Raw genomic sequence first — 24538 nt, forward strand, 5'->3', positions numbered from 1 at the left:
TGTAAAATCATCAGGTAACTTTTCTATTTTTGGAGAGATGCAATATAAAAACATAATAATTTAGATGACACTTTGAAATGAAATCCACTCCGCAGCTTCACCTTCCAGCCTTCCATCGGCATTTGAATTTTCAGCTCAGTCCTGAAACGTGTAATTGAAGCTTTTAGTGTGTTAACATAGGGACAGGGACGTATACAATATCCCCAGGGTACAGGATATCCATCTTCAATCAGCCTGCAGAGTGTCATCCTCCCATTTCATGAGCAGTTTGGATGAAAAAAAAAAATGATATACGTATAGGCAACACAGTCCCTTCTGACTGATTTACATTTTAATTCAAACTCCCTTTGTGAATATAAGACATCTGGAGCACCTCTTTGCTTTGTCTGAGGCAAATAGTTTCGTCTTATCTCTATATGTCGCCATGTCCCTGTGGCAGATTTACATTCTGATTCAGGGTTATTACTGCAGCTGTAAAACAGTGAGTTATTTCCCTCAATAGGAGTTTGAGAAATGGTTGATTTCTCCTAATGCACTGCTGCAAGTCTGAGCAGAACAGGCGGTGCAGAACCTGGGCGTGTCACGGAGAGGGCAGAGCTGAAAATAAAACTTCATGATGAGAAACTTCTGAAGGGATCACTCAAAAACTCACTCATCTGTTTCCTGAATGGACGTGGAGGTAAAAACCAAAAAAAAAAAGCAGGAAAAACGAAAAAAATGCCTGTAAGCCCCTCGAGTATTTTCTCGTTCATCTTTGACAGTTTCAACTGAGTCACCTCGTATAGACTTTGATGTTCAAGCAAATGAGCTCTACAAGCTGCTACAGGTCTCGTCCTCTTCTTATAATCCCCAGGTAGCTGTAGTGTTTGTCCACACCCTAAGGCCAGTATACTGAGGGATTACAGAGAGGGAGGGCGAGTTGTGTTAATAGAGAGACATTACACAAAGACAGGGAGGACAGGAGGTGTTGAAACAGCCAGAGAGTGTCACATTAAAACAAGTCTTTTTTGTCCAAAAGCAGGTGTATTTGATATTCATTTACTCATTCATGCAAGCACAGGGTGAAAAGGGATATTGTCTGTGTGTACTTTTTCCGTTCTGAGGATTTCCTAATGGCAAGTCTCAGCTGTACACTGAGGTCTTGTGAATGTAAATGACCTAAATTCATGTAGAAGAACTTCTGAACTTTACACTTTAATCATTACTTGGATTATTTTCGAAAAGTTGGTCTCTTCCGTGGGTCTGCATACAATACTGACATACTAAACATCCATTTACAACAACACAGGACCGGCGGAACAAGAAAAGACTTAATTAGCCACACATAAATGTCATGAAATAATAAAACGGGAACTGGTTTCACAAAAGGTAAACAGCAATTAAAATGTCAAAATCTGTACTGAGAAAATATAACCTGATTACAACAAGACTGTATCTCATAAAATTAGGTTGAAATTACCTGAATTGCTACTTAAACCACATACAAGCTCCAGAAAGACACTGTATGGTCAAAAGTATGTGGACACACCTGTCCACATACATGCAATATGCAAGAGACTGTATGTGGTCCTTTCTTGTTTCACCATGACAACATCCCGAGCACAAAGCCAGGTCCATAGAGACATAGTTGTCCTAGTTTGGTGTGGAAGAAGTTGACTTGCTGTTACAGAACGCTGACCTCAACCCCATCCAGCACCTTTAAGATGAGCTGGAATGAGCCAGGCCTCATCACTCAGCATTACAGTTGGACCTCACTGATGCTCTTGTGGCAAAATCCCTGCAGCCAGGTTCCAAGATCCGGTGTGAAGCCCCGAGACCATCGGAGTGGGGTCTGTTATAGCAGCAGATTCATGTCCGTGGTTTTCTAATGAGATGTTCAGCAGTCACATTTGAGTGTAGTGGGTGTAAAGTGTCCACATACTGCATTAAGAGAGATCACGTTCACAGAACTATAGTAACTATCACAGAAAATCATCAGACACCAAAGAGTATAAGACGAATCTGATATCAGCGTTCAGTGATCAAATAGATCCATGTAAACGAGCGAGGCTGTGATTGTGAACATAAACATGCTGTTGAAACCAGATCTTTCAAACATGAGCCACCTTGTCTTTTCATTACAAATGTACCCACAGTTACTAATATACAGGGTGAGTGGTGAAGAAACCTCTCATGTCTCGACAGGATGAAAGTGACTCATAGCTGTGTGGAGGTTTCTGTCTAAGCTTTTATTCACCTGAAGCGTGTATACACTTTATACTGCAGCATAATCAGCCTGATTCAGCTCCGAAGAATTACGTGAAAAAGTTTCAGGAGGGAAAGATGTGTTCTATTCTGTTTTTTTTTTTTTTTTTTTGAGCTTTTGAAGCTTTGAACAAGTTGTTGTCTGTCTCCAACAACAGGTTTGTGCACAGACTAATTACCAAAATGACTGAAAATTGGTGCGTCCTTGGTTATTTAAGTTCGGCGTAGGCTTCATTATGTGTTTAACAAAAAAACAGTTGATTGTTGGCAAAGCCAGGCAAGTCAGGAATGTGCCCAATTCATTAGCATTTTTCAACAGAAAATTCCTCAAATGGCTGCAGAGACTCTAAGATCCTTAGACTGATATATTGTGAAGCAGAATGTTGCCTTTCTGTTTTTCTTTGCTTTAAGTTCAGAAACCACAAACAGAACTGGTTTCATCATTAAAGGTTAAGTCTGGTGATATTCTATATTTTTCTTATTGTCAACAGATACACTGAAAAGTCCAAAAACCAACAACGTATTCATTCTAATAATAAGTATTGTGTGTGTGTGTATCCAAAACCTGATATATCTTCTTCCTCTGAGCCAAAGAGCTCCACTGTTTCCAAAAACGATTAAAAACACACCAGTGATCCAAACCGTTGCTCTGGGCGACATGTTCCTTCATGACCGTGAACACACACGCTATAGATCAGTCCCACACACAGTGCGCTGCTGCCTGAAGTACTTACTAGTAAATGTGTATAAATCCACCACTAAAAATAGTCCCCAACAGCTGGACTATTTCCTCCTGTTTAAATAAAGTTAGATAAAAATTACTATATGTTTCCATGCTGTTTTTAAAGATTTACATCCAACCAATGAGCTCCGAGCTCTGAGAAGTTATGGTCGGCATAAAGTCCTCAGAGAGGGACTAACTCATTGTTGGGATTTGTTGACAAAAGGAAAAACACTAACTAGCACCAGAATTATCCTTTAGACGTTTTCAGCATCTACCACAATGTCTCATCTCTGTGCACCACTGAAGTGGAGTCAAACAGATTCAAAATGTTTCACTGACTTTTTCAAATCAAGTTGATCTTTGAGTTTGGTCCGTTAGTGAAGCAGGTCGGTTCGTCCCACTCTGTTTGCACTGAGTTTCTTCTCAGTGCATCTGTAATCTGGATGTATCTGAATGCAGCTTGAGACAGTTTGTCTGTTCAGAGTGGTTTCAGTGATCAGATATCATTGTCAGTAAGTCAGACGAACGAGGCTGAGAGTTTTCCATTTCAGATCTCTGATCGGATCAGATAGGTGAGTGATAAGTAAAGGCTGTTTAGGGCCCAGTGATGGCAGCCTGGGTGGGTTGGTTTTAAACGGCTTGCTCCTGCAATTAGAGATGAATTGGGCTGTTTGCTGCTCTTTTCAGGGGCTTGTTTACACACACGACTTTATTTGCATACAGCTGTTTCTGAAGAAGTAGCTCTGCATTCTTAGTTCAGCAAAGAAATTCCCCTTCTAAACCAACCTCAGTAAATTTGTTCTCCCTCTTTTCTATTTTTATATCTTTAACTGTCTTTCTTTTCCACTGAGTCGTAGAGTCGTCCTCCGCCTCATTCATTAATATTTCTGAATTGTTGTTTGGAAATGCTAATGCATAGTTTAAGACGTCTCCCTTGAAAACGTGATTTTGACTCGGGGCTCGCTGAGTGAAATAAAGGCAGCATTAAAAAAGGAATAAGAAAAAAAACGAAAGATGCGAAGTGGCAGCCGTGGATTTGGAGACCGACAGTGAATTCAGAGAGAAAGAGGAGGAAACAAACTGAGCCCCGGCATGTCAGACAACACTGGTGATCCTCACGTGGTTTTGACAGCCGTCCAGCATGGCTGAGTGAAAACAGGCGACGAGGGAGAGACAGGGCTTTACCCCTGATTCCCATGTCTCCACTAATGACAAAAACACACTTTCTAATGTGCCCCACCTGTCCTAATGATGCCCTCCCGGCAGGGCTTGTTTGCACTGTTGTAAAAAGGACCCAACGACCCTCAACAGGGTCTTTTACACCACTTATGACCCCCAGCTCTGTCCACACAGAACAGCTCCCAAACCACTCTGTGTCTGCCGCCTGTGCTGGGTCCAAATGCCGGATCGTTTTCTACTTATATTCCTCCGAACTTAAGTGGAGAACATAGACATGGTGCAAAAACTTTTCCCTGCCACTTCTTCTGTTAGTTGTTTATATAGATCTTAGCAGCTGTCCTTTTTCTCTCAGGCTTAGATTGATTCTGGTTTTACTGCCAATACAGATATTCCTCTTTGAACCACTTTCCAAGCTGTAATTCTACTTTTGTGCCCACATAGCTATGTTACAGCTGTGTCACCTGTCCGTGTCCATTGTTTGTGGAAAAGTTTTGAACAGTGAGGAGTGCCTGTCTGTGGTGGTGCTTCTCTTTGTCCCTGTGCTCTCTCTGACTGCTCGGGGCCACCCCTCCCCCAGATGTCCCTCTTTGTGTCTCTGGATGGAAGCCAGAAGCTTCAGGGCTTCCAGCCTGTTCAGTTTGCTGTCTCTGAGCAGCCTGCGGCTTCTGAGCTGGAGCAGCAGCAGGAAAAAAAGAGTTTGTGGACACAGCGAAACTTCGCTGTCCTTAACCTCTCCGCTGCTCATTTTACTGATCGATGATCACATTTTCCATTTGATACGCAGCAAAAATAATTAGCGCATTTTCCCGTAGTATCTCTCAACTCCTCAGACACCACGACACCACAGGGCTTTTCATTCGTCCCCACGCTCATACCACACATTCTCTCATGCATTTGAAATCCCAGGCTGGATTACCTGTATTGGGGAAAACGTTGCTTCATTCTGTGATTTTGTCTCTTTTTTTTTTCTGTCCGTGGCAGTTTGATCTTTTTGGTTTAATTTTTTATGGTTGTTTCACAGGGCCTGTGGTGGACCATGACCTGTTAGCACGGCCTTCATAAAGCCTCCACCCTCATCAAAGCCTCTTTGATCACACTCTATCTTGAGCAAAATTTGTTAGTGCTTCTAACTTTGAACTTGCTGTAAGAAGAGCATGGAGCTGAGGCTGTTGACTCATATGTGACTCGGCTGTTGCTCAGAAATGAATCCAGTTTTCCATCATTTTTTTTTCTTTTTCCTTCTTTAAAGCTCCTTCTCTGCCAGCACAGAGGTGATCTGTGTTGTTAAGCAGTGACAATAAACAGTGGAGGAAATGGTTTACACTGTTCTTGACGACCGCCTCATTTTCACACCCGTTCACACGTGGCCTTCAGCCTCTCAGAGCTCATCCGGCTGCAGTAGTGACGCAGTTTTAGTTTGAATTGGATAAATTTAAACTCAGAGAACATGTTGCTGCAGCTGCTGATTTTTTTGATAATGCTGTCAACACAGTTTCTCCCCAGTCCTTTTATAATAAACGTTCACCTCGCCCAGATTTCCTTATATTGTTGATACTCACCCACACTGTACCAGCCTTTAGAAACCTGTGGACAGAACTGGTTTCTGAGGCTGTTTGATCGTCCTACAAGCACTTCTGAAGAAGTATACTGACAGCTTAAGGCCCTTAGTATGCTTCCAATGAAGTGCTTGTCAGAGACACACCGACACATACACACACACACGCACCATTTGTCTGAATCGTCTCATCTTGTCCCTCTCTGTAGACGTGGACAGACAAAATTTCATTAAGCCTTTTTTTTTTTTTCAAGCATATTCCAGCTTTAAATCTGTCCATATCCACCTGGATATGTCCATATAATATTATCCCTCAATATCCCCCCAACTACAATCCCCTCTATAAACCCTGGAGTCCTTCATGTCAATATTGCTGTCTCACACAGACTCTGTGTACTGATGCATCGGTACATTCCACCTCAGATAATCAATCAAACTTTATTTGTATGGCATCTTTTATAGAAGTTAGTGCATTTCAAAGTGCTTCACAGGTGACTGACAAGCTGTCGATTAAACTGTGCAAATTACAGTAGCACTCACGATTTATAGTGCAGTTACAGCGCAGTAAGAACTGTTTCTGATCCATTGTTATATTGAAATGTGCATAATAAATAAAGCTGCCTTGCCTGAATTACTTAATGCACAAAACATTAAGTAATGATGAAAAAATAAGAAATTAAAAAAACATTAATTAATCAAAAGCTAATGTAAACAGGTTTTAAAGACATTTAGCCGTGAATCCTGATAATGTTATATACTGAGCTTTTACAATTTGTAAAGTTTTTACAGTTTTTAACTTGATATATACTTTAGTTTGTCTCCTTATGAGTTAACAGCCCATTATTATCCCACCAATACTGGCAGCTCTCCCTGCCAGCGTGTCTCTGCTGTCCGTATTAGAGCTAATAGCAGCCCTAAAACACTTCACTTCATTTATTTAGATTGAATGAGATGAGGTCAAGAGATGCTCTCATCAGAAAATGGGAAAACTGAAACACTGCTGCAGGAAAAAAAAAAAACAACAACAGAAAAAGGACACAGAAAAATTAAACAAAATACAGCAAAGTGTCAGCTTTAAATATGTCAAAGTCAGTCTCCAGTGATATTCTGCAGTTTTTTTAAAAATAAATATTTAACATGAAAAACATCTCACAACACAAGAGCCTGACGATTTGATTTCATTAGCTGTTTCAGCTGTACAGCAGCCAAATGTGTCCGATGAACCTGTTGATCCACATAGTTTATGTCTTATACCAGAAACAAACAGTTAGAAATAGAGACACAAGCGCTGAATCACCAAACCGCCAGTCAGCCGTCTGGTCCTGTCGCTGACTGTGTTTTCTCTGGTGTCAGGCGCCGCTGGTTGTAATGAGCCTGTATCAGTGGCGGTGGCGGTCAGTGATAAAGGATCTCTGATTGGCTGTGATTTTTGCTCTTCAACATAATTTCACCCCACTTCTTTTTTCAGGCTTATCCTGTCGTCCCCCGCTCTCAGGGTGACGGTGAGAAGAAAAACTCTACAGCTGCAGTATTGGCTTTTTATCACACATGTTCCTTTTTTTATATTCTATAATGTGAAACCACTTCAAAAAATAAGCTGGTATAGAAAGGTGCAATTTGGTACTAATGAGGGGTAAGGTAGCTGGAGACAGAGCTGGCTGGTTAGTCAGGTGGTAGTGTATATACTGTACCTGTACATGCACAAGAGGATGCACTTTTAAAAGATGGACATGGACAAACACACATAGATATACGAGCAACAACAACAGCAGAAACAACATCCATAAACCAAAATGTATTTGTTTAGGTGCAATGAACTGTTACTACACACACACATACACAACACACACACACACACACACCTACAATAACAGAAGCAGTAACACTTCTGTCTGTGTTTATTTGTTTAGGTGGTATTAGCACTCTCACTTCCCAGGACTGAGACTCACGCACACTAACACCATTGATTCTTGTGTGTGTGTGTGTGTGTGTGTGTGTGTGTGTGTGTGTGTGTGTGTGTGTGTGTGTGTGTGTGTGTGTGTGTGTGTGTGTGTGTACAGGTGTTATCAGCACTCTCTCAGCCTTGGATCGGGAGGATAAACCAGAGCACAGTATCGAGGTGAGACTCTTATAAACAACATTTTCACTTCCCCTCAGATTGAAGCTGTAACAGGGAAAAACAAATCCTGTTGTTCTGTAATTCACCGGAGATTCAGAGTATCAGTAAATCCATAACAATACATGTTCTACAGCCTGTTAAAGTTTTACTCACTGCATTTTATAGCACTTCTATTTCATCAACATCAGTCTGCGTTAAAACAAGTCACCTACATGTATTTAATGGAAAAATAGCGATTAAACTAACCCTTAAAAACAGAATCAGCAGTCTGACGATCAAATCTGGGCTTCAGTTGAAATTAATTCTGAAACTTCCCTCATTGGACTACACCAACACATTTAGTTATGCTGCTGAATAAAACATAAAGCTCATTTAAATCCTAGTGAAAATGACCTGATTTTACCAACTGATATTCATCTGAGAGCAAAGTGATGCGTGAAAGCTCATTCTGTTTCTCAACCTGGGAAACAGTTTGACCCACAAAAAATCATTAGCTCGCACTCTCCAGGTTCAGTGGTGAATTTTTAGCTGCGTCTTACAGTTTTCCTCTGGATTGAGTTTGAGTTTATTATCCATCCATACATCTCGATCTGTCCAGAGTTTTCTCCGACCAGCATTTGAAAAACGAAGAGTTTTAATCTGCTGTCACATACGACAAAGAAAAGCAGCAAATCTCCACGTTTTTTGAAGCTGGAATCAGAGAGTATTTGGTCTTTTTCAGAGTTTTTTTTTTAATTCTATGCAACGTTTCATCCACATTTACAGATGATATAATTGTTATGATATTAACCACCTTTCTCCTGAATTTGCAGGTAATTGTTTCGGATAACGGATCTCCATCTTTGCGCTCCACCGCCACCGTTGTGATCCAAGTTCTGGACGCCAACGACAACCGACCGAAGTTCACAGACAAACTTTTCCACGTCAAGCTCCTTGAGCAGCGCCACCTGGCGGGTAAGCAGGAGGTCTGCAGGATGGTTGCCCGTGACGATGACGAGGGCTCAAATGCTGTGGTAAACTACAATCTCCAAGACAACCAGGATGAGCGTTTTGATATTGACCCGGTGACGGGTGTGGTGACATCGCATGGTGATTTCTGGCCTGGGAACTACACTATTCTCACGGTGGGTGTCCAGACCTATAATATTTTCATACTTTTTACACTGATGTGGTGCAAACTGATGCCAGATCTAATAAACCCACACGGAGTTGCATGTCTCTGAAACAACAACGTAACTCCTGTCTTTCAGCGAGAGAGGTAATGAGTTTGTATTTCAACAGGCTTGAGGTGAATACTTTTGTCTAAAGAGTTGTGCTTCATTTACGTGTCTCTGTAGAAGGTGTGGAGACTTTAAAGCCTTGACCGAGCCGACCAGCTCTGCTAAAGAAGCTAAATTACCCGTGCTTAATACCCTGAAAGGCACTTCACCAACACCTGCTCTTAGACCGGCGAACGTTCTCAGATCTTGTCATCACTCCGCATTGCTGAAGCCAGCAGGTTAATCAGCTACAGCAAGCCTCTGTAGGATTTCAGAAACATCAAAAAAAAACTTTTTTCTCCTCCACTAACATAAAGAACAGCCATTCAGAGTTTCCGTCTCTTGAAAAGAAACTCCTATGAAAAACATGTTAGTCCTTCAGTACCTCCACACTTCCCCTGCCTGTCTGTTATACTCAGGCCTGAGTCCATTGGTTAATACTGAAGACATACATCTGGGGGATACAGTGCATTTGTCGGGGACTATTTTCAGCGGTGGATTAATCCGCATGTAACTTTTACAAAATGGGTAAAAATTGTACAGTATCTGTGGATGTCATCCCAGTTTCCCAGAATCTAAGGTTTTGTCTGATCAACACTTGTGCACCTAAAGATATTTCATTTAGTACTAAAAGATGAAGATGTTAAAGAGGCTGGAATCAGACAACGTCTGGCATCTTTGCTTGAAAAATGGTTTCCAGTTAATGTTCTTTCTGATCAACTAATTTCATTAATGGTTTCAGCTCCTCTCAAAATACATCCATGGTCCAAACAGACATTTTTCAAAACTGCATGTTAGGCAGAGACCTCCAGTGTCACGGCCGGTTCTCTTACAGTATTTCTATTCTTAGTAAAACCCTCATTAAAATGTTAATTTAATTTCCATTTTAATTTCCAGATTAAAGCCACAGACCAGGGCAGCCCATCGCGATCATCCACGGCCCGACTCGACATCGAGTGGGTCGCCCGCCCACCCTCCTCTGCTGAGCCAATCACGTTTGACGAGCCCCACTTCACCTTTGCCGTCATGGAAACGGAGCCTGTCACTCACATGGTGGGAATCATCATGACAGAGACGCATCGGCTGAGGTGGTTTGACATCGTAGGTGAGGGGAAATGAACACACGTGCACACACACACGCACACACACTCTCTGGCATTGAGCTGAGCTTTGATCAGTTTGCTGTGCAGGTGAAACAAAATAAACTTCAAGCTCTGATGAAAAACAAGCATCACACTAATGAGGGTAATGATCCTCCGATAGAAAACAAATGATGGATAAGAAGAACTATTTATATTTATTTTCACAATACGCTCAATTTGAGAAGAAAAAGTAGAAAACAAAACACAAGAACCATCTGAAATCAGCTCAGTCATCACAGAATAATGACTTCTCATAGATCCGAGGGAGTTTCTCCACCTCTGCTTCTGTCTGACGTTAAGCTGCTGCAGCCGGGACAAAAGGCACAACATATTAGTAAATGATATCTGACATTCACCATATTGCCACTTACACCAAAGTGCTGACTTGTAAAGCACCAGCTTGCACCGGAGAATACAAACGGGTTACGACCACCATCCATCCTTATGAGTCTCCAGATGAACTGGAGGCAAGTTATTTTCTAAAGGTCAGCAAAGTCTTGCAACAGTGAATGATATTAGAGTCTGAGCAGGGCGGAGACAAACAATAGGTGTGTGAGTTAAAGGAAGAAAATGTTCTATCTGATGTTCTCACTGATACATATCATCAATCCGTGAATTTCAGTGTTTCCAGGAGTCGTTCTGTGATAAAGTGTCGCAATTTATTTCTTTGATCAACCCCAGTTTTTCTCAATCAGCCCCTTAAACTTTACTTAGTTGTTTCCCAGAATAGTTTTGATCAGTTTCATCACTTTCTGTGCGACTTTCAGCTGTTGAGTTTTATAGTATGTGTGTTTTTCTGTGGATTTTTGGATGCTTAGTGCTGATGTTTAAGACTTTCTGGTGTCAAAGTCCATAATCAATGCAGGAAATACCCAGGTGTTGTATATACAGTACAAAAAAAGTATTGAAAACAAGCAGAAGTGAAAAGCAGATCACCAGAAAAAGTGGATTGATTGAACACAACGTAGCTCGCTGTAGACCCAACGAACGGCAGGTGCCGTGTTCATGGATGGTTATGTGTAGTCCACCTCACTTTGGGTTTATAATTGTGTTTGTTGTGTTTGTTGTGTCTCTGTCTTATTGTCTTATCTTGTCGCTGAAGCTGGAAAACATAACAAAAAAAAAAAATTAAAAAATGCATTAAAGAACAAACGTGGAGACCAGCGGTAGCAGACAATGAGAGGGAACTTTATGTGGAAGGCTCTGATGTACAAAGGCCTTTGAAGTGATGGTAAAGCTGCTTGTTTTCGGTTTGAATGGTAACTGAGTTGATCATTTAATCCACAGAAAAGACGCGGTGAAAAACAACTTTTTGACGGGCCTTAAAGGGGCAGCGTAAGGTGGTGGGGTGTGACTGTTGACACTGACTGACCCTGTTCACCTTACATTTCCAAGAATACCCCCACAGTCACACACATGAGCACACAAACACCAAACTATGGACAGAAAACAGTAAACTGTTTGCTGATGGTTATTTCTGCCAAATCTTCACAACTTCGCTCTAGATTTTTTCATAATTCCCTTTTTGTTTATGTGTATGATTTCTGTTATGTATGAAGTTATGCCTATAGTTTGTATAATATTTAAAAAGCAGTTCATTCCTTTACATTTGCTTGGGAGCCACACAGGTTCTGTAATACATTCCTTCCAGTATTAGCCGAAAGTTTTAGAAATAGATAGATATATGACATATGTGCTCCTAGTGATGGATGGATAGAGAGAAGAGGTTGGAGGAGGAGAGGAAAAAAAGGTCTTGGTGTCAGTGGTATCAGCAGGACGTTTTCTCTCAGTGAGGATAAATCAGCAGCAGCCATCCTCTCATCACCTGCCAGATCACCACAGGTGGGACAACTGGCCATTCCCCCTCCTCTTCTCCTCCCCTCTCATCCTCCTCTTTCTCTTTTTCTCTGGCTTCTCTCGAGCCCCGAACATCGTGAGATGGACCGTCTCTGTCAGAGAGCTTTCCGGAAAATGAAAGGCGTGAAAACATTTTTTTAGCTGAAGTGGAAATCAGCCCTCTGACTCCGGAGGTGTCGTTTGTCTCGTTCCCTTTGAGCCTCGCAGGAAAACACATCAGGGTCTGCCAGGCCGTTTCCTGCCAGGCGGGGCAGCATGTGCAGAGAAAGTCCGAGGTTCCTCCTGCTCGGTTCGCTGTGCCAAGTCGATCGGTGCCAGAATTCAGCAGAACACAACAGGCTCTCTCTGCATCCCTGAGGGGACATTCAGTTGTCTCATAGCTGCTGCCACCGGATGTCTGATGACGTTCGTTATGTCACGAAGTGAAGGAGTCCTGATCGTCCTGCGGAGACTTGCTGTTCGTTACTGTATCACCCCGAACGTTTGCCTCTTAAATATAGTTTTCAAAATGATTTTAGAAAAAAGACTCTTTCTTCAAATTAGTTCTCAGGACTTTCGCCTCACTCATTATTCTTTGTACTTTTCTCTTCTTCTTGCGTCTTTTATTTTTGATTTATTAACACATCTCATCGTGTTCATCACACTGATGACTCTTTAACAGCCCAAATGAAATGTGATTGCATAATATCGCGAACACTGTGTTCTAATGTCATTTTTCCACTTTCGCAGCCGTAATATCTTCCATCTGAAAGCATATACATCAGCATATACCTGTTTAATTGAGCCATGACATTTAACTTCTCCTTGAACACTTAGAAATACCTGTGAGGTGAAACAGCATAAAAATAAAAGTCATCTTACATTCAGATCGTAGCTGTAAAACACCTCTGTGTGGTGCTACTTTCTCTCTGGTTGCAGTCGTGGCGACAGCTCTGTGTTCAGTCAGTCAGAGCTGAAGTGTTTGCTGTAATGTCGGATAATTGTGCAGCGTTTTTCTCCCTGTGTGGTCTGTGAACATAACTCATTAATTATCACTGATGGCCTGTCAACCGTCAGACCCACCCAGCCTCTCCTTCTCTTCTCTAAATCTTTGTCTTGTCCAACCTAATTTTTAAAAAAAGCTTTTTTTGTCTCTGTCTCTTCATGATGAGACTGGAGAGCGACGGCCATGTTTTTATTCCATTTCGTTCTATTTTCATTCACCCTGGTCTTCTCCACAGTTGTGTATCACTGACCCTCATCACCGCCTTGGCAGATGAGGGTTGTTGTGTCACAGGACTCCTCTCCCATGCCGATATGATCAGGTATTTATCGCCCCGCTTTGCCTTCCCCCTCTCCAGCAGCAGAGCCCAGATGCCTATCAGCTCTCGCTGTCCGTGAGATAACTCAGTGAGACAAATGAAGACTTCCCTTGCTGTCAGAATAGCTCAAACACCTCTTGTGAATCTGAACAAAAACAACACGCTGCGCTTAGAGCCAAGTGGAAACACAAAATCAGCGACAGGAAATCAAATAGCGGGCGAGGGCTGCGCCTCTGCATCCCTCTGGACTGCGATCTCTGATCTGTGCGCTGAAGCGGGTTATAGCTGGGTGCGATGTGGTCGGGATGAGGGTCAGTGCCTGCAGGTCCGAGGTTGCGGCTCTCTGCAGGGGAAGATTGAGCATCTGCTCAGAGAGGACGGGTTCAGGCTCCGGGTCTGAATCCAGCAGGGTTTCCTGATAGTTTGTGCTAGAAACACAATGGCAATGAAAACTACTTGTATGAAAAGAAATCTTTTCTCTTAGTGTGAAGGGTCAGATTTCAGTGTAAGGTCCAATAAGGGATGGGTTAAACCACGTCTACACAAGTCGTTCCTTTTTAAAAACCTGAACAGAGAAAAAAGAAAATATTTAAGAAGCTGAAGCCAGAGGATATTTGATGCTTCCATAATAGATGGCAAACAGAAAACAGAAACTGTGATTGGACGATTTGAGATGTCTGAGGAAGCCTAGCCTAACTTTTTTTTTTCCATTGAACGCATAGCTGAAAAGCATTTCTATGATCTTTTGATGGCAGAGGAGCATAAACTGTATTTAAATGTTCTAAGTCTAAGTTGTGCTCATCCCATAAAGTTTCACTATTTGTCACACTTTGGTAGAAGTTATTGTGACTGTATCACAACAGCAGGGGAGAAGAAAGTCAAAGAAAAGAGTCAATCGATCTCCATTTCTGACCCTCACCTGTGGTCACGGCCTCTGAGGAGTAACTCAAATAAGACAACTGCAGGGCGAGGCCAGCATGTGGCTGTTCCTCCTTTCTTGAGCTCAAGGACCTGGAAGAGACCCAGAGTCAGACGCAGGATGAGTTGAGGAATTAATCCCCCTTGTATTATGCCTGGGAGCATATCCACTTACTGGAGGAAGTGGCAGTAGAATGGGACATCTGTTTTGTGGTCATTTCAGGTAACCCTCCTCGACTTGCCCTGAAGGGGAGCGTCTGCTTCCATCTCAGCTGATCAGTTATTCTGATAACCTAGTTGCGCTGCCTGAGTTTGACCCTTTGAGGGTCGAGGGAGGAGGTTTTCATTGATTCATGCACTGATCCTGCACAGTGTAAAAAGACTGAGAATAATTTATACAAGTCGAGGCACGTTTATTTTCATAGCCCAGTATAATATACGTCTCACTGGGTTTTACAGCAACAGTTACCACCCGGTCTGGGCTCTCTGAGAAGATACTGCACAACAATTTGCCTTGTTGGTGGGTTTGTGAAAATCCACAGAAGTCACCAGAAACTCGGTTCCTCTTCTGTGATTTCCCTTCTTTTTCTTCTTTTCTTCTTTCTTTTCTTTCTACATTTAGGAAACAGAAATTTAGAAACCCTCTAGAAATTTCTTGCTCAAGTTGAAACATTTTCAACCCAAGCGTGCTGGTCTCTGACCTTGTTTGCAGTCCCTCTGTCTCTAAAATCAACTTCTTTTACATTAAAAAATAGTCAGTTGTTTTTTTTTTCTGTTAAAAAATACTGGGGGCATTAATTTGTTGCCCTGTGCATCATCAGCACAAGACTCTTTGTGTTTTCTGCTCTGCATCAACCTTTCTTTCTCATAGTCTCCAAACTGTCCACATATTGTGCTACATAAAAGCATTTGCTGGGAGTAAGTCAAGGATGGCCTGTTAAATGGCTGATGGTTAAATGACGGATGGTCTTGAGGCCGATCAGCTTGCCTTGTCACCGTAGCCCAGACCCAGATTAACATCTAGAAGATGGATGGAGGGATGGGTGGATGAATAACAGTGTCAGTGAAATTCCTGTGTAGAACATCCTTTTTCTCCTGTGAAACATGCATTGTGGTGTCCTCACAGTACCACTTGGGTAAAATATATTTTTTGCATGGCTTGCCCCAATAGGGAATTGAACCTCCAACCTTGGCAGAAATATCATTTCTGCCCGGAGATGATCAGTAAAGTGAAAAATTGCTCCTCCTCTCTCTGTGCTGAGACAAAAGCCGGCGATGTGCGATGCTGAATCTCATTCAGTCGTTTTTTGTTTTTTTTTTGTTCTTCTTTTCCTTCCCTCTCGTGAAAGGCTCCCTGGGTGCTGATGTGTTTCTTACAGGAATTCAGTCCACTGGAAATCTAAGTCACTTAAACAGACTTGTCAATGTGGCTGGTTGGTCTGCAGTGTTTCAGCTCGCTCATTAAGGCGTCAGGGACAGAAATAGACCCCTGCACGACCTGATTATCTATCGATTGGGAACAGAAAAATGTGTGTGTCTTTGTTTTTGTGTGTAATGTAAGAAAAGGGAAGAGGAAAAACAGCAGGAGGTAGAAAAATAGAGAAATTTAAAGCTTTATTCCACTTTTCTTTTCACACAAATGAAAACGTGCAGCCTCAGCCATCACACGTGTGTGTGTGTGCGTGTGCTTGTGCGTGTGCGTGTGCGTGTGCGTGTGCGTGTGCGTGTGCGTGTGTGTGTGTGTGTGCAGCCCTTTGCAAGGTGGATATCTCAATAAACACCATCTGGCTGAGCAGGCATGAGGTTTACCTTTCTCACGTACATACACACAACCTGCTGAGAGAGGGAGAAAGACATGAGGCAAGAAAAATACAAAATAAAACAGAAGGAAGGAGGGAGTGAAAGACAGGAAAAAGAAGAGAGGATAAAGGAAGCAAAGGAGAGAGGAGAAAACCAGATGGACAGAGTGACTGTGTTTCTGCACATTTAAAGAACAGTATGACTCAAAATTGGATGATTTGTAAAGAAAGAAAAAGAAAGGGAAAAATAAAGGATAAATAAAGGATCAGACATGACCGAGTACAGTGATGTTTACTTCTTATTTAATATTTCATTTTTCACCTTTAGCTCAAACAACACGCCCCCACCAACGCAGCCTCTCAAGCTGCTTTAATGCAGTCCCAAATAAATGACAGACCAGTGAATATTCACTGATTAACATTTATTAATTTCCTTACTCATTCATCCCTTCACCCTCCACCACCATTTTTTGGCAGAACAGGAGACAGAAATCAAGGTTGGACATAAACATTTAAAGTCAGACAGTGTTGTTGCTGTTGTGGAGAGTCTGTGTGTCTCAGTTGGTCTCTCAGCACGGTCTGTAAGTAAGAGGCCATCAAAATGTCCTGCTGTGATGGATGGATTCATGTGAAGTAAAGAAAATCTATTTTACTCTCTCTTTCTTTACTCCCTTCAGGTTTTTTTTTTTGTTCCATTTTAATTCAATAACTTTAACAGCGTAAATTTATCAGAAACATTCAGCCCAAGCATGAGCTATTTCTCTCCAGAAAACCAGGACCTGGGTGCACAGGGTGTGAACACATTGGTAAAAGGACAGAACACACTCCACTTTAAAATTCATTAGTATACTTTACTCCCACCCAGGACGGATGTTGAGGAGGTTTGGACTTTACAAAGTTAGAAAGTGGATCATTAATTATGATGCATCATCGCTGCGACTGGTCAATATCAGACCTGCAGAGTCTGACACATTATCTGAGACATTACATGTGACAGCTGGACGCAGCCTGATCCATAACCTCACATACTGTCGCAGCAGCAGCGGATGGAATAAACCTCTTCTTGTTTTAATCTACCTGTTTCCCTCATATCTCTCTCTCTCTCTCTCTCTCTCTCTCTCTCTCTCTCTCTCTCTCTCTCTCTCTCTCTCTCAGCTGGTGATGAGGAAAAGGACTTTGACATCCAGAGAAACAGCGGAACCATCTCGATTGCCCGCAGGCTCGATGCGGCTCGGCGCTCCAACTACAATCTGACGGTGCAGGTCACAGACGGCCACCACAACGCCACCACTCAGGTGGGGAAAAAAAACTTGCGTACTTTCTTAGCAAAACTGGTCTGCCTGACCCAGGAAGTAATAAAAAATCCATTTTTTATATTATATTAAATCAAATAAGACAGGTGAAGTCTTAGAAGTGAGAATGTTAATAAATAAAATACAACATTGTGTTTGGTTTAAGGAGACAAAGGTTATCAAAACTTATTGAATAATCTACTTTTAGATTAATTCATGATGGGTTTTTTTTTCTCTCTAAATCCACCGTCGACTTATAGTGGTGTAACATGAACCTAAACTAATACAACAAGGCAATCGAACAAAGATCAAAGCGAACAAGTGATGACATCTTGAAGTCGTTGTATTAATCAACCTCACTGAACCGAACCAACTGCATTAAACAAAAACATCCAACAACTTTTTTTCTGTCCTCATTTGATTTTGAAAATCTCTGGTTTTCGAATCTAATCTTGAATCCTGCAGGCAGCAGCAGGTCAGGTGCTGAATGTGCAGCAGCTTTGATGCCGCCTTCCATATTTAATGTCGTTCATGCTGAGCATCTATTTTCCCAAACCCTGTGTATTCCATCTCCAAACTGCAGGCCTACATCCGTGTGCTGGACATGAATGAACATCGGCCGGTTTTCGTGAAGCAGCTGTACAAGGTGAGAGTTGAGGAGAGATCCAGTAGATTTTCATTTCAACACAGAATTCAGAGTAATAGAGCTTACAGGAGAGTTACTGCAGAAAGAACTGTCCAAGAGGACATTATTTACAGGTAATTAGATGTATGTCAGAGATGCAGCCAGGTGTGAAAGTCAGCTGAGTGCTGTCGACTCTCTGAAAGTACTCTAACTCCTAACAATCCTGACTTCTATGTTTATTGTGATAAATAGGGAGCTTTACCATGGAGGTGTATTAAAACATTTATTTAAAAATATAACGCTTTAAACATACACACAAATTTAAAAAATCCCTTGCGTGGATACTTTACTGTGATAATCAGGAAGTACAACAGACAGTATAAGGCTGTTGTTTTCTTCTTCTGTGGTCCTGTCTCTTCTCTAGCAGAACTATTTCTTATCATCAAAATGTTTTCCGTCCTTAGTCAGACCACCATCATGAATAAAAACAGTTTTCAAATTGAAACTGAATTGGAAGAATTTAGTTCCCTTAACCATTTCTCTAAATCTGTTGTTTCCTGTGTTTGTTTGTTTTCGATTATTTATATTGGAATATAACTTCACTTCATTTCCTCCTCTGTTGCTGTGTGTTTTAAGGTGAGAGTTCCTGAGGACACCTCCCCTTGGAAGGACATCCTGCAGATCAGTGCCCAGGACATGGACACCAACAGTAAGCTGGTGTACTCCATCCACAGCAGCCTCCATCCAGACAGCACCAAGTTCTTCCACCTGGACCCAAAGAGTGGAGTCCTGGTGATGACGGAGGAGCTCGACTACGAGATGATCTCTGTTCATACTCTCTTTGTCATGGTAATGATAATGTTATCTCTGCAGAATTGAGTCTTTTACCTGTGACCTTCACTGACTAACACCAAATAATAATAATAAGCTTTATATATACAGCACCATTTGTACAAAGAATGTTCTTATTTGAGAGTTTTGTTGTGATTACCTCATTGTGTTTTTAACATTTCTGTAAAAGCACGTTGCCCAGTAGTACAGTTGCTGTCCAAGCTTACACCTCATCCTTTAAATGTCAACTTTTCATGTTAATAATTCTTGTTAAGAATTTTCTCAACCTCTAAAGGAAACATTCAATCCTTTGATTTACTTGAAAAATTCAAAATCACCAAATTTGGATGTGGTTGGTTTTCACTTGACCTTAGATAAAAAATCCATCTATAATGGATTAATCATCCATAATGCACCTAAAAAGAAAAGTCAAAATAATAATGATAATTTATACATTTTTACATTTTAAATGGAAGATTATAAAGACATGGCACACAGACGTATAGTTACTACTATAACATTCTCTCGCCACCATGCACTCAAACATTGCCTCCCTCCTCCTCCTCAGGTGCGTGATCAGGAGATCCCAGTAAAGAGGAACTTTGCGAAGGTGGTGGTTCAGGTGGAGGACTGTAATGACCATTCACCAGCTTTCATCAGCCCTCGGTACGAGGCCAGCATCTCCAACCTGGCCCCTACAGGCTCCGAGGTTGTCCGGGTCAAGGCACTGGACAAGGACATGGGCAGCAATGCTGTCATCAGCTACTCTCTGCACTCTGGTGAGCAGCAAAGGGTTCATATTTATCTTTTATTTATGCCTGCTCCTTTTTAGCTTCACTCCACTTCACATTCATTCAATGAAGCTGCCACCATTTTCTAATATTGACCACCGGGAGCTGCTCCAGACAACCACAGCCTTCAAATGTCGGCTACTTAGCCCCAGTGAAGGAGCAGGTTCAAGGACACAGTGATGATACCTGAAAGACAGAGCAGAGTGTATCTGTGTTTGGGATTTTAATTTCAACCTCGTGGTCTCAGTCCTACTCTTGTCTCTTGCACTTTGCTTTTCACACGGAGCTGAAACATCTTGACCTCCTGGGAGAACGGCTGAGCCACACAACTTGTATTCTCTTGCAGTAGCGTAGGATTTATCCAGAGGACATTGTTGATCATGGACTGTCTGATCAAAGCATTTGGGAAAATGTGTGGCAGAGAATGGCACAGCCCCAACTCCTGCAGAGGAACACATTATGCCTGCTCAGGGTGTTTTACACAGCAAAGAACATCCACCTTAAAAACTAATACTGTCTGAGATTCAACCTTTAAGACTTTTCTTTCTGAAAACCAGAGAAATAAAACTGGCCAATATGGTGACGTAGATGTAGCTGTTCCCAGAGAAGTGCCTCTCGTTTCAATGAAATAGACAAAATAAATCTCACCAAAGCAGCAGAAGTGACTTTAATTCTCTTGGCAAGTGAACAAATATTTTCCCAAAATGTGGAAATATTTCCAGGCTGTAACTAACAATTTCTTTGCATTGTCAATTCATCTGTTGATTATTTTCTCACTAAACTGATTTTGTCTATTAAAAAAAACAGTGTACACCAAATCTAAAGCACAGGAGAATGAAATCTAATGAAAAAGTGGTGGACTCCTGAACAAAAGTCACAACATTTCAGCTGTGGACCTTCAAGTCTATGACAAAAGGTCTATGACTAAAAACATAGTGTATCAGCATAAATGTGACAAGACTAAAAGCATTTTTGAGTGTTCATTTGTGTAACACATTATTTCTTCTCCTGCAGGTAATATCGACAACATCTTCTCCATCGATCCAGAGCTGGGCTCCATCAGTGTTGCTAAACCTTTGGACCTTCAGCCTCAGGACCAGTTCCACCTGACGGTGAAGGCCACCGATCAGGGCTTCCCACCGCGCAGTGACCTCTGCTCCATCCACATCCACGTCCGCATTTCCGACCAAACCCCACCAGCCTTCCCTTCGGACGAATACTTAACAGAGATCAGTGAGTTAAGCGCCCTCGGAACAGCAGTGGTCACCATCTCAGCTTCCAGCCCAGCTGCAGTTCATTATGGGATAGAAAGTGGCAATCCAAACGGGACATTTCATATCAACCCCTACACTGGGCTGATCACAACCCAAAAGCACCTTGATTTTGAGACGTGCTCCTCCTACAAGCTCAAAGTTACAGCTTCCACTACAGCTGGAGCCTCGTCCAAGACTGTGGTTTACATTTATGTGATTGACGAGAATGACAATGCTCCCATTTTTCAGCAGAGGGAATATTTAGGGCAAATAAGTGAATCAGCTCACATAAACAGCATGGTGATGGGCGAAAGAAACACCCCTCTGGTCATCCAGGGTTCAGATGCAGACAGAGACTCAAATTCTCTGCTGGTGTATCAGATCCTTGAACCGGAGATCCAGAAAATCTTTAAGGTAGACTCCAGTATGGGCACCATCTCTTTAATTTCACCTGTCGACTTTGAATCCAGGGCTGAGTATCACTTCACCGTGCAGGTAAAGGACTCAGGGGAGCCATCACTGTACGCAGCAGAGCCTGCCAAGGTCACTGTTCGTGTCCTGGACCTGAATGACTGCCCTCCACAATTCACCACCCCGGTGTACGAGCCATCCATCATTTTCCCAGCTGTCAGAGATACAGAGGTCGTGCACGTCATGGCCCATGACGCCGACTCGGCAGTCTCATACAGCATCACTGAGGGGAATCTTCACAATGCCTTTTCAATTCACCCCAATACTGGAGTCATCACCGTGAGCAACGTGTCTGAGTTCAGGCCGTTTTACCAGCTGGTTGTCAAAGCCTCTGACGGGCTCTACAAAGACTCGGCTACTGTCACGATAAATGTAACAAACCTAACAACAAGTGATCTTGGATTTGAACACAAAGTGTATTCAGCAAGCATTACAGAAAACCTGAAGACAGTTAAAACTCTGGCAGCACTAAAAGCTGCAGGTTGTTATTTAAATGAGCCGCTTCTGTATTCTGTGGTAAACCCAATGGGAAGGTTCACAATTTCCCGGACATCAGGCGTGCTTGAAACAACAGGTGTTCCTTTTGACAGAGAGGAACAAGATGTGTATGACTTAGTGGTGAAAGTACAAGACATGAGAACCCCAGCCAGGACGGCTACCACTCAGGTCAAGGTTTTTATAGATGATGTCAATGACAACTCTCCGCAGTTTCTAAACCTGCCATTTTCAATGATGATATCTGAGGACTCTGAACCGGGAGATGTTTTGTATCAAGTAACTTCCATCGACAGAGATTTAGGGGAGAATGGATCAATCATGTACTCACTGGTGGAAGACTACGACCTCTTCAGAATAGATCCTGATGTAGGCGACGTGTCCCTTCAGCGGCCTCTTGACTTTGAAGCCCTGAACAAGTATGTGTTGACAGTCTTGGCTGTAGATGAAGGTGAGCCCAGTCACAGCACCCTGGCACAGCTCACTATTCAAGTGAGGAATCGGACCAACCCAGTTTTCCAGACTCTTCTTTACCCGCTGAAAGTCCCTGAAAATGTTCCTCCCTTCACCACCATCTTACACGTCCAGGCCAGAAACCCAGAAGGCTATCGGCTCATCTACAATCTTGAAGAAGAAAATGCCTCAAAACACTTTCACATTGATTTCAAAACAGGTGTACTGACCATCACCAACCCCCTCGACTACGAGAGTCAGAGTATGCATGTGTTGACGGTTCGAGCGACTGACTCTGTGACCGGAGCTTTCTCTGACGCCTCAATAGAAATAGAAGTGGAGGATGTGAATGATAATGCACCAGTTTTCTCAAAGCTACTGTACAGTGTGAATGTTGCTGAAGGGCTCCCAGTTGGCACTTCAGTGATACAACTGTCTGCGTCTGACACGGACTCTGGCAGAAATAAAGATTTGATCTTCAAGATCATGAAAACGGAGGGGAATGAGACTGATTTCTTTGAGATTGATGCTCAGAGCGGGTTGATTGTCACAAAGCAAGTGCTGGATCATGAAAACACAAAGCACTTTAATTTGAAAATCACAGCCACTGACAACGGCACCGTTCCTCTTAGTGGTGAAGCCAGTGTCTTTGTAAATGTCACAGATGTCAATGACAATCCACCAGATTTTGTCAGCTCCCACTATGAAGCCACACTGGATGAAATGGCAAAGTGTGGCCACATAGTCATCAAAATCCAAGCTTCAGACCGCGACGACAGTGACCTCAATAACCTCAAATACAAAATCCTCTCAGGGAACGAAGGCCGTTACTTCAATATCAATGAATCCTCAGGAATCATCTCCTTTTCCAACGTCTGCAAGAGGAATCTGGATCCTTTCTATAACCTGACAGTGGCGGTGTCTGACGGAGTGTTTCAGAAAACGGCACCAGTCAATATTGACATGATTAACAGCAACAGGCACAGTCCTTACTTCAAACAGAATATCTATGAGGCCGAGCTGGCTGAAAATGCGGAGGCAGGAACTCGTGTGATCCGATTAGCTGCCATTGACCCTGACGATGGGCCATATGGCAGCGTTGACTACACCATCATCAACAAACTTGCTGATGAGAAATTTTCCATCGATAATGATGGGCAGATTGTTACAACGCAGCCACTGGACAGAGAAAACCCGGCCCAGAGGGTCATAGCTATTAAAGTGATGGCAAAAGATGGCGGCGGAAAAGTGGCCTTTTGCACTGTCAAGATTATTCTCACCGATGAGAACGACAACATACCTCAGTTCAAAGCATCAGAGTACCAGGTTTCTATACAGTCAACTGTAAATAAAGGCTCCCCTGTCATTCAGATCATGGCTTATGATGCAGATGATGGCAAAAATGCAGACGTCACCTACACTGTAGACGAAGCCGAAGAAGTGACAGAAGACATCATTGAGATCAACCCTTTCACCGGGGTTGTGAGTGTCAAAGAGAGTCTTGTCGGCATGGAGAACAAGATCTTTAACTTCAAAGTAAAGGCTCGTGATGGTAGCCTGCCCTTCTATAACACCACAGTCCCCGTTCAAGTCAAAGTGGTTCCTCCCGAGGTTCCTCTTCCAAAGTTCTCAGAGCCTCTCTATACCTTCTCAGCTGCTGAGGACATCCCCGTAGGGACGGAAGTAGGCTCTGTGAGGGCCGACTCCGACATGCCTCTCATTTACAGCCTGGTGAATGGGAACACAGTTGAAAGCAACAAAGACAAAGTTTTCAGCTTGGACAAAGAAAGCGGAACTCTGCTGTTGCAGAAGACCATTGACCACGAAAAGACAAAGTGGTACCAGATAGATGTGATCGCCCAGGGGAACCACAACGGGACTGATGTGGCATCACTGGTGTCTGTCAGCATCCAGGTGCAGGATGTGAATGATAACCAGCCGGTGTTTGATGCAAGCCCATACAGGGCCTTCCTGGCTGAGAACATGCCCGCTGGAACCACTGTCATTCAGGTGAGATAAAGAAAGAACGGCTGTGAGTCTTTGTTGCTCTGATACCGAGAGTGAGTTTGACAGTATGAGGTCCACAGTAGTTCAAGCAAAAGACAATTGTAAGTTAGTTTTTCATAGACACTGAGGAATACATTGTTAATTTGGCCCTTCATTACATTTAGACAATATCCAACTTTCAGCAGATTTTACATCAGTAGAATATGTTCTGCTTTCTTTATGT

General features: G+C 42.5%; 1 protein-coding gene across 2 annotated transcripts in view; it reads left to right on the forward strand.

The window, feature by feature from the left end:
• Positions 1-24538, forward strand: part of fat2 (FAT atypical cadherin 2) — an 85269-nt gene that overhangs the window by 15603 nt on the left and 45128 nt on the right. For both annotated transcript variants that reach the window (XM_041047559.1, XM_041047560.1), the window contains exons 4-11: positions 7763-7821; positions 8634-8945; positions 9978-10185; positions 17253-17392; positions 17973-18035; positions 18651-18863; positions 19414-19624; positions 20651-24318. In XM_041047559.1, the coding sequence (XP_040903493.1) occupies positions 7763-7821; positions 8634-8945; positions 9978-10185; positions 17253-17392; positions 17973-18035; positions 18651-18863; positions 19414-19624; positions 20651-24318 (4874 nt within the window). The remainder of the gene's footprint in view (positions 1-7762; positions 7822-8633; positions 8946-9977; positions 10186-17252; positions 17393-17972; positions 18036-18650; positions 18864-19413; positions 19625-20650; positions 24319-24538) is intronic.

The sequence above is a fragment of the Toxotes jaculatrix genome, chromosome 10 (assembly GCF_017976425.1).
Source record: "Toxotes jaculatrix isolate fToxJac2 chromosome 10, fToxJac2.pri, whole genome shotgun sequence".
Lineage (NCBI taxonomy): Eukaryota > Metazoa > Chordata > Actinopteri > Toxotidae > Toxotes > Toxotes jaculatrix.